The sequence below is a fragment of the Chanos chanos genome, chromosome 1 (genome assembly GCF_902362185.1).
Source record: "Chanos chanos chromosome 1, fChaCha1.1, whole genome shotgun sequence".
Taxonomy (NCBI): Eukaryota; Metazoa; Chordata; class Actinopteri; order Gonorynchiformes; family Chanidae; genus Chanos; species Chanos chanos.
Genome location: NC_044495.1, coordinates 37,786,489 through 37,797,631, shown reverse-complemented (window position 1 = coordinate 37,797,631; position 11,143 = coordinate 37,786,489). Strand labels below are relative to the sequence as shown.

At 38.1% G+C, this 11,143-nt stretch overlaps 1 protein-coding gene across 1 annotated transcript; it reads left to right on the top strand.

Moving 5' to 3' along the window:
* The first annotated feature begins 3,635 nt into the window (after positions 1–3,635).
* On the top strand, positions 3,636–10,924 carry LOC115806530 (aminopeptidase N-like). The gene is made up of 20 exons (XM_030767298.1): positions 3,636–4,237; positions 4,384–4,567; positions 4,868–4,963; positions 5,077–5,203; positions 5,493–5,647; positions 5,935–6,048; positions 6,247–6,390; positions 6,560–6,625; positions 6,917–6,982; positions 7,207–7,379; positions 7,490–7,566; positions 7,664–7,797; positions 8,043–8,098; positions 8,206–8,353; positions 8,469–8,560; positions 8,709–8,819; positions 9,281–9,448; positions 9,845–9,985; positions 10,103–10,184; positions 10,416–10,924. The coding sequence occupies exons 1-20, from the start codon at positions 3,636–3,638 to the stop codon at positions 10,569–10,571; spliced, it is 2,892 nt and encodes a 963-aa protein (XP_030623158.1). The 3' UTR covers positions 10,572–10,924.
* The last annotated feature ends 219 nt before the right edge of the window (positions 10,925–11,143 follow it).

The following is an 11,143-nucleotide window of genomic DNA, read 5'->3' as shown; positions in this document are numbered from 1 at the left end:
TTTCTGAGCCTGTTTGTGTAGTTTGCTAACTGAAAGCCGGAATTTTGACCCTGGTAATCTTGACCTGTATTTTGCCTGACAATTTGGATCGGTTTGCTCTGTGGACTTCTGGCTTTGACTTGGATTGGACTTTGTTTTTGAGATTGCTGTCTGATTTGGATATACTCTAATAAAACTTGATTCTACCTCATTGGGTCTGCAACTGGGTCTTGGCCTGTGAATCCTAACACAAATTACTTACAGTATTTTATCACTGCAATATCCACTCTCTGTTCTGAGTTATGACATCATGCAGGTTAAGTATTATCCACTTCTCAAAAACAAACAAATAAAAACCCACTCGTTGCTTCCTTACTTTTCAAAAAGATAACTTAATTAACAAATGAATCGCCAGACTGATCTAACATCATATGCTACATAACTAGACATATCAAGTTCTTCTTTTCTCACTATCAGAAAATCAGGGTGGTCACTACTATCCTATATTTTAACAAGAACTTCAGAATTTCTTTTTCTTTGATGTGATTGCTCAGTACAACAAAATATTTCCTGCCATTGTGTAATGTTAAATTTTAGAAGTTTTCACTTTCTTTTATTATCTGAAACAGCCAGAGGGAGATTGTGTGATTTCCATTTTTATACAAAGTGATTGCATTGTGTGCTTTTACTGTATTATCCACTGAACTGTTTCGCTTTATAAATTGGTCGATCTTTAATGTCATTTTTTCCTTATTAAAAGTGTTAGTAAACTGAACTCATGTTTATTTGTTTATTTGTTTTCTCTTTATTCACTTGCAGAAGTATCTCAAGAAACAAATAACACCACTGTTTACGTACTTCAGAAACTTAACGTCTGATTGGATGACCATACCTGCAGGACACATGGACCAGTGTGTGATTACATTTCCTATGAACAGATTATTTATTTGATGAAATTGTACATGGACTTGTGAAGTATTTGATAACCACAAATGTAAACGTCAAATGTAAAAATCACATTAATTTTTGTAAAAATAATGTGTAAAAATCACATTCCTTAAGTTAAAAATGCAAAATGGGGAAAAAAAAGTTTCATTTCTTAATCAACTGTGCTTTGGACAAAGCCAGTGAGAGATAAAAGCACACCTCATAATGTCCTATCTGAACATCTTTAAAATCTTATCTGGCTTTGTTCTCTGATAGGAACCTATCAAAGGTCAAGTATTATGCCATAAAATATGAAGACACATAATATCATTGTATGTCATAAAGTCATCCATATTTCATCTTCGAACACTGCTTTTTCAAAACGTGTCTCAGAATGGGTAAAAAAAAACGTGTATTTGGTACTGTTGTGCCAATGGTAAAGGGAAGTTCTGGTTAATGGTTCACTGTGAATATTAGACTTAATACTACTATCACTCAGCTGTGACCACAACCTGATTTTAGACCCCAGTGAATTTGCAGTTATTCCAAAAAACTCTATCTATAGCTCAATGCTCTGAACACTGAACCTAGAAATTATTCAAAATAACTCTTCATCAGCCTTAACATATATTAAATATTAAAGTGGCAGGTACAGTAATACTCTTCGAATCCAATACTTCTAGCTAACTAAGTTCTTGGATCACCACATTCAGTAACTTGGAAATAATTTATTATGTACTCAAAGAGTAGGAATACAAACATACATGTTTATTACAACGGCCACATTCAAACGGTACTGAATAAATGTTGAGTAAATTGCGATTCAGGTGGAATTAAGGCACATCCATTACACACACATACAATGGCATCTAAAACTACACACAAAAGGACAAACAACTAATGGTAGACAATAACAATATCCTTGTTACCTAAAGACACAACCGGAACTAACCGACACTAGTTTTGCTGGTCTTGGAGCGTAGCTGAACTGTAGTATAGCAGGAAGTCTGACATTTTATCTGATTTGCAGATGGGGGGTGCTGCTACCCTTTTGGGGGGTTTCTCTGCCTGAAGGGAGGAGACACTCCTTGGAAAGTATTAATTTGCTTTGGTGTGCATTGGTCCTGAACGCAGAGAGGCTTAGACCATAAAAGAGAGAACTAGAATCAAGGGGATAGGGACAGAGAGGGTGAATGAGAGTGATAGAAAGGGTCAAGGAAGGGTGAAAAGAGATAGAAAGGGTCAGAAAGAGAGAGAGAACAGGGGGACATTGCAGAGTCTGTGCAATGTTTAACCTCAGAATCACTGAAACATTTATTAGCCCACATATATCCTCCAGTTGCCACCTGACAGTACCTACATTTGTACAGCATGCATATTTATTTAATCAGGAATGGGGGTAAATCACCAATACTTAGTGTTTAGCCTCAGTGTGGCTTGGCTTGTATGTAAACACAGTGATCTCTAGTTTCACCCCACCATTTTGCTGTCAGTGTTTTTTTCTGTCTTACACTAACGTAACAAATGATAACATAGAAACAGAGAGTTACTGAAGGGGGGGCGGGGGGGGGGGTCTGAAATCAGAAAGTTTACTGGGGGAGTTGGGGCTGAGGTAAAGACAAGACAAGAGTTAATATGGTGTCCATCAAAAGGCAAATGACTGACAGATTTGACTGTCACACTCTTCACATTGACATTCACATGTAGAGCACATTTTAACAGCGTAACCTGAAGGATATATTTTTTTAAGCTCAAAAATCTTGAACACACAGGGCTAAGTAATCTACTGATTGGACGCAGCAAAAATGGCACCATGTCTATGACTGGGTCTCAGCCATTTTTCTGTTTGACAGATAAGATAAACCCATTTATATCATTTCACTGATCCCTGTCATACATCCTTGTCGTAGATCTAAGAAGCACAGCGCAGAGTTGCCTAGTGTCACAGGGTGTTTTTTTGTTCAGGTACTCAGGTGACTTAATCTTGTCCTTTGATCCCTCTTTAAAACTTACGTTAATTTTTCCTAACCATAGTTCACAGAGGTGCAAGAAATCCTCTTACTCACCATGAGACTGGTGAAAGGGGACAGTGACCTTAGAGGCCGTTAGGTTACCGTTTAACGTTTATATCGGGTAAGGGATACGCATATAGTTGCCATTTTTTTTTTGCAGTGGCTGTCACATGGCTGCTTGTGCCTTTGTTTTCAGCCTGTAAAATAATGACCACACATAAAACGACTTTTTTCCCCTTATTACTTTAACCTTGAACTTTATTTTTTTACTGTTTTAAACCTGTGTAGTGGACCTGTGTCCATTGTTTTAAATGACACATGAATATATCCAGTCTGAATAAGAGTCAGTGCTTGGCATTTTTAGTAGAAATGATCCAGAAACTACCTTTGAGGTAAAGCCTCAAAGGTAAAGTTAAAATAGGTTCAAATTAAAACAAAACTTATTAATAATCAAAGTTTCTAACCGCACTAATAAATAAATAAATAAATAAATAAAGTGATATTAACGTGTTTCTTCTATCTCACTCAGGTGCCAGTGAGCCACTCTAGGATGGTTCCAAATGCCACCTTGTGCTATGGAATCGTACCCTGTTAATGGGTAATCCATTTCACTGGGTGGGAGGGGAGTCAGTCTCCAAAGCAGAGATAAAAAGGCTGCATGGTGGTTACCCACTCTGATTTGCCATTCCCTGTTTCTCCTCACACCTGTGAATCAGCATGGGAAAGGGGTTCTACATCAGCAAAGCCCTTGGGGTGGTAGGTATTGTGTTTGCTGCTGCGGCAGTAGCCACCATTATCGCACTGTCAGTGGTCTACGCTCAGGAGAAAACCAAGAATAATGAGGTGAAACCAACTGAGGGAGTGATAACCACCACCAAAACAACTGCCAACACACCCACGCCCTCCAAAGACCCATGGGACCAGTACCGTCTGCCGGACACCCTGGTTCCAGAGACCTACGATGTCACCTTGCAGCCCGAGCTTGTACCAAACGAATTTAACATGTACATCTTCAAGGGGCACTCCAGCGTGGTCTTTAAATGTGTGAAAGAAACCAACTTGATTCTCATCCACTCTAACAAGTTGAACCTGACTGTATTGGATGGGCATCATGCCAGGTTGACCTCTCTTGGAAGCACACAAGCACCATCCATATTGAAAACGTGGTTTCAAGAAACAACACAGTATCTGGTGGTAGAGCTGCAGGGCAAGTTAACAGTTGGAGAAAAGTACAAGCTATACACTGAGTTTGTGGGGGAGCTAGCCGATGACCTCGGTGGTTTTTACAGAAGTGAATATGTGGAGAATGGACAGAAGAAGTAAGTAAATCACTTTTCTGCTTACAGTCTTATCAAAGCATGCTTGGAAATGAATTCATGCTTATTTCTTTCATTAACCTTGCTCTACTCAGTATTCAGTATCTCTGTTCAATATTTGATTTTGATTGTTTATTTGTTTATTTTAGAGTGGTCGCTACGACTCAGATGCAGCCCACAGATGCCAGAAAAGCCTTCCCTTGTTTTGATGAACCTGCACTGAAGGCCGTCTTCAATATCACTCTCGTTCATCCTAAAGATACAGTTGCCCTCTCCAATGGAGCCGAGCTTAGTGAGTCAAACACACACCGTGATTTTTGTACACAGTACATGGTAAATGTGAAATAGTGACCAATAAATAGGGTATCTTACACTTGAACTGGAAGTAGAACCATCAATATGGGTTTTTATTGTTTGTTGCAAACCTAAAGGAGCTGCAATCAGGATAATTTCACATTCAAATTTTGCTCTGGAAGGAAATTGAGGACCAGTTTTAATCCAGGTCCTAGAAATCAGTATCAAAATGTAATATTTGCATTAAATGTTAAGGTAAACTTGCTATGTATCATACTTGTCTCACTCTCTCTGACAGGCACTGTTGAAATTACGGAAGGTGGTAAGCAATTACTGAAGACCACATTTGCGCTTACAGAGAGGATGTCGACATACTTGTTGGCATTCATTGTCAGTGACTTTGGTCACATTCAAAGCAATGCAGATGGTCTTTTGGTAATTATTTCTAAGCAGTTCTTTTGAGAAAATTTGTCATTTCATGATTATTGTGGCACACAGAAAATGTGGGTACACAAAGTACAATAAAAATCAACTGTCTTCCAATTCAGATCAGGATCTTTGCTCGTAAAGCAGCCATTGATGCAGGTCAAGGGGAATATGCTCTCAATAAGACAGGGCCAATACTGAAATTCTTTGAAGAGTACTACAATGCTGCTTATCCACTGCCAAAGTCAGGTGGGTGAAGCCACATCTTACCTTAAACTCAGTGTTTCATTGGTTTATGCAGAATATTTGTCTTCCACTGTGTTTTTTAAATATGTATATTTTACAAAACACTGAGGCTTCTGCAGAGAAACATGGTCAGGCTGACTTTTTTAGAGTTGAATTTCAGAAATCCAGTGACTTCATGTACTCTAAACACACACCATACTCTATCATAATAGCACAAACCTCAGTTATTTTCATGAATTTTGTCATAGACTTAAAGGTTAGCTTTCTCATGTATGTCCTCTCTGTCTCCCAGACCAAATCGCCCTTCCTGACTTCAACGCGGGTGCCATGGAAAACTGGGGACTTATTACTTACAGAGAAACAGCCCTGTTGTATGACCCTGAAATGTCCTCCAATGGAAACAAGGAAAGGATTGCCACCATTATTGCACATGAACTTGCCCATATGGTAAAACCTTTATTCTTTGCTCAAACATGAGCAATATTTCACGTGAAATCAGTTCAGAATATTTTCCTCTCAGACTGACTTGTTCATTAATCACAAGTTATTGCTCATCGCATAAAACTCATTATTTGTTCAAACTTGGACAAACAGGAAATGAGTTTTAGTGGTGAAGTTTTACACAGCTGTGCTCCTTAGTTGAGTTGTTTGATAATGGCTCCAAGCTGTTGTTCGACCTTTCATTCTCCCTCTCTCTTTCACTCTCTCTGTCTCTCTCTCTCTCTCTGAATTAGTGGTTTGGAAACCTAGTGACTCTGAAGTGGTGGAATGATCTCTGGCTGAATGAAGGTTTTGCCTCTTACGTTGAGTACCTGGGTGCACATGAGGCAGAACCAACCTGGAACGTTGTGAGTCTATCTGTTTAACCGCTCATGCCTCAGAGGAATCTCTGTAATAATGTGTCATTACATGCTTCATTCGCCATAGTCTACATTGTACTGAAGGTTCAGTTTGTTCTCTGCATTAATACAGCGATATCAGAAGCATTATAATGTGAAACAGAATGAAAATTTCTTAATTCGTGTTGTTCGTGTCGCTATCCACAGAAAGACCTGATAGTGCTGAATGATGTACACAGAGTGTTTGCAGTGGATGCCCTGGCCTCCTCCCATCCTCTGTCCTCTAAAGAGGAAGAAATCATGAGACCTGAGCAAATCAGTGAACTGTTTGACGCCATCTCCTACAGCAAGGTGGGCTATGCCTTTAACTTCAGCCTAACCCATAGTTTTTTATCATAAGCATGCCATTGGCAATACATATGATTAATATAGTGTGCACCTGTGTGTTACCTTGGCTTGGACACATGTTTTGGACTTTGCTCAATTAATGTGATATTACTTATGATTTCTCTGCCTCTAGGGAGCGTCAGTCTTGAGGATGCTCTCCGATTTCATCACTGAAGAAGTATTTAAAAAGGGACTAAGTGTAGGTTGAGTTTTAACGTCTGTTCTAGACATGTCCTAAACTTTATTCAGCTGTTTTTTCTGTTAGTATTTCCTGTGATATTTGCCTTTATTCAGTCTTATACAATGAACTGATGGCCATTCATCTGAATGCAGCTGAGAGTTGAATTTCCATTCACGTTCACATAAATGCTTACACATCATCCATACTTAGGAGTGACTGAATGACAACTACTTTTCATTCAATTATGTGAGAAATTCAGCTGTGCATTAAAATCGTGTAGTTTACTCTTTCTCTTTTTGCATTGTACAGTCCTACCTGAATCATTTTAAGTTTGAAAATACAGTTTACACAGACCTTTGGGACCACCTTCAGAGGGTAAGTTTCCTTATGGCTAGCACAGGCTAACACATGCTAATTGTGAAATAGAATTCAAGAGTAGCAGGTTTCAACTGTCATTATTATGTTTATTTATTTATTTATTTATAACGCTACCAAGTAGGATTAAATTTACCTTTCATCAGTGTGGGATTGTGTGTTTGTCAAATTAATGTAAGGAAACCTTTTTTCGTAATAATCTGATTGTTTATCCACATTTCTAGGCGGTGGAAGAAACAGGGACGAACCTCCCTGATACTGTACATAACATCATGAATCGCTGGGTTCTACAGATGGGTTTCCCTGTGGTAACCATCAACACAGCTACTGGACAGATCTCTCAGGAACACTTCCTCTTGGACCCAGAGTCCGTAGTGGACAGACCATCCGAATTCAAGTAATTTTGGAGAAAAGTCTGCCTGGCCCACTATAATAAATTCCTATTTACAGCTTCTGTCGTTTGACTTTGCTCTGCTGTATTTTAATCGTGACCATCTTGTCTCGCAGTTACGAATGGTTTGTTCCCATTCAGTGGATGAAAACTGGAGCGCAGCAACCAATCAGCTGGTTGTTGAATAAAACCGGTACGCAGCTGGACACAGTGACCAAACTATGTGATTTATAGTTTGATATTGTTCATTTTCAATTATTCAGATAAATTTTCTTTTTTTTAACATTTAGAAACTAAGAATGAGATGATGGTAACCGGGAATAACTGGGTGTTAGCCAATGTCAACGTGTCTGGGTACTACAGAGTAAACTACGACGAGCAAAACTGGAATAACCTGCTAAACCAGCTGAAAACAGACCGCCAGGTAGATAACATCTTTATGGTTTACAATTAAAGATGAAACCCGTGTATGAAACTTCTAGTCGTTGAGCTGTAAGCACTGTGTGGAACACTATAAAGATAGATAGATAGTTATCTTCTACTTCTATTGTTTTACACCATACAGCGATAGGAATGGATTCACAGTCCAGACATAACTCTCCTGCAATAAAGATAAAAAACTCGCTTTTTTTGTATGATTGTCACAATGTTCTTTGTCTTATCTCTCAGTCTATCCCAGTCATCAACAGAGCACAACTAATTGATGATGCTTTTAACCTTGCAAGGTAAGAGTTTGTCTGCGTGTGTGTGTGTGTGCGCGCGCACGCATCTAGACCCTTGAATTGAATCCTCACTAAATTGTCTTAATTATTCATTTTTGTCTTCCATACAGGGCAGGAATCATCCCTACAACTTCAGCTCTGCGCACTACTGAATATCTTTCTGTAGAGACTGAGTACATGCCTTGGGAATCAGCTCTTGACAACTTAAACTATTTTTACCTCATGTTCGATCGCACTGAGGTGTATGGGCCTATGCAAGTAAGAGGGTTGCAACATATTTTTATATTTGTTAAATAATATGTCAAAATGAAAACTAGCTAAACAATACAATGCATGTGAAAGAGGTTGTTCTGATATAGTTCTTGTCCTTTAGGCCTATGTTAAACAGCAGGTAGAGCCTCTTTTCAACTACTTCAAAGGTATTACTGCAGACTGGACCAAAGTACCAGATGGACACATGGAGCAGTGAGTTATTGTTTGAAAATTATTTTATAGATTTCTGCTCAAATCCTAGTGGGAACATCTCTCTTCTTAATGTAGTCTTTATTTTCCTCAGCTTGAAATGTATTCAGTTTCTAAGGTTTCATTCTCGATGACTCTTTCATTTCTGCAGGTATAACCAAGTAAATGCCATCCGAATGGCATGTAGCACTGAGGTAGCAGCTTGTACTAATCTCACCCAAACCTGGTACAGGGAGTGGATGAATAACCCAACTCGTAACCCGTGAGTTTCACTGCTAGAAAACTGCAGTGTTTGCATCCACTTGTTCTTCCTTTGTCTTAAAACCTGCTGTGTGTAAAAAGTGCACTAAAGTGATGAAGTGCATCATTTGAATGTTTAGTTCGTACATAGTGTGACACCGTGCCATAACTGTAAACTATTATAGCTGTTTATGATGTCTGATATCCTGCTTTTTATGGCACAGTGGTTCTTGTTTTATAACGTACAATTCAAGGTTCACATGTTATAATATGCCTCAGTTTCGGGTGCACCCTACTATCTGAGATCACTGGGGGATTTTTATTATCATTATTATTATTATTACTATTCTTCTTATTATTATTATTTCTTAAACTGTGAAGTCTGTGTAAGCAGCCCATCCATTGTAAGTCATTAATATTATCATGTAAATTACATCATTTGTTAGTGGCTCTTTGTTGACTTGAATGACTTCCTGTGGACAGGATTCACGCTAACCTGAGGACTACAGTGTACTGCAGCGCTATTGCAGCAGGGGGCGCTGAGGAGTGGGATTTTGGCTGGCAAATGTTTAAAAATGCAGCTATTGCCTCTGAAGCTGATAAACTGAGGTCTGCACTGGCATGTGCCACCAAGCCTTGGCTACTGAACAGGTGAGTTTACGCTTTAAAGATGATGTTCTGTGATGTGTTACATACTGTTGAAAAGTTAAAATAGAAAAGAAAAAATGAAATGAGTTAATTTTCTCTTGTTTTTCACTGGATAACAATTAAATAACTGGTTCAGATAAATACTCTGTCAAGGTTCCTTTTTTGTTGATTTTGTCTCTCTTTTTAAGCTCTTTTAAACTGAAGTTTCTATGGGACAAGATTATTCAGAACCTTGAATCGATATTAAGAGTTTTTGTCATGTTAGAGATCCCACTTAGTCACTTAAAAGTACTGAGGTCATATCTAAAGATTCAAAAGTACAGGCTGAATAGTAAAACATGATGATGTACTCAAACATGTATGAATTTAAGATGTTTTATGGCTGGATTTACATTCTAGGTACCTGGAGTACACCTTAGATCCAACCAAAATCCGTAAGCAAGACGCCACCTCCACTATAATCTACATTGCAAACAACGTGGTTGGACAGTCTTTGGCATGGGACTTTGTTCGGGCAAACTGGGCTTACATTTTCAATGAGTGAGTAGGATTTAGATTAAGAGTGACTGTATATTGTGTTTTTGTAATTTGGTAACGAAGACTCAGATTTCTCATGTCAGATATCTCAAGTCAGTTTTATTTGTGATTCTCTTGAAGGTATGGAGGTGGATCTTTCTCATTTTCCAATCTGATCAATGGCATTACCAAGAGATTCTCTACTGAATTCGAGCTCAAGCAGGTATGCAAGAATGTTTTTTTTTTCATTGTTGTTCGCTGTTTTTTTTTTTTTTTTTACCTTTCATCACTTAATGTTTTTACACGATCAAAGGAAATATTGAAATATTGAAATATATACGCAAGATGAGGTTGTTGATATTCTAATGTTTTTAAATATAGACTGACTGATTTTGGTGACACAGTTAATGTTGTGTCAAGAAAAGTGCTCATTTTGTTGTCTCTGTCTTTACAGCTTGAGCAGTTCAGAGATGACAATGCAGATGTTGGCTTTGGCTCCGGTACCCTGGCCATCCAGCAGTCAATTGAAAGCACCAAGGCAAATATCAAATGGGTGGAACAGAACAAGGCTGCGGTGATGGACTGGTTCACGCAAGCAGTGAAATCGTGAAAAGCTGAGAATATTAAAAGTTTCACAGAAGTTTGGGGAAAGTTGTATTTTTGTGTAATGGAATGATGGTCATAATGACCAGACCAGTTTATTTATTGTATCATAATGCTCCAAATTAAAACAATGTCCAGTGTTTTCTGCATTTTAAAGCTCATGATACTGTATATAATTTACCTAAAATTCATCATTTTTGAAAACAATTGGTGCAACATAAACACTGTACAGTTTTTGTACATTTTTAGTGTAACATTCTGAATTTTACTGATAAATAGCAGTAATAATTATTGTTCTTTTCGGTGTTTGTAAACACTGGGGCTTTTGTGAGCATAATAAACCATCCTGTTAAACAGTGATTTCGTCTCAATTTTATCACTATTTTTCTTCAGTCACACATTATAAAGACAAAAAAGAACCAACACACAAAGAGACTATTAATGTAACTAAAAGGACAATGTAGTAAAAACGAATGAGGATGAGCTTATTCTGAAAACAAATGGATTGATGCTGATATAGACACTCACCAGCCATTGTCTAATAAACGCCTACTCTGTAGGTACACCATGTTGGTGTAC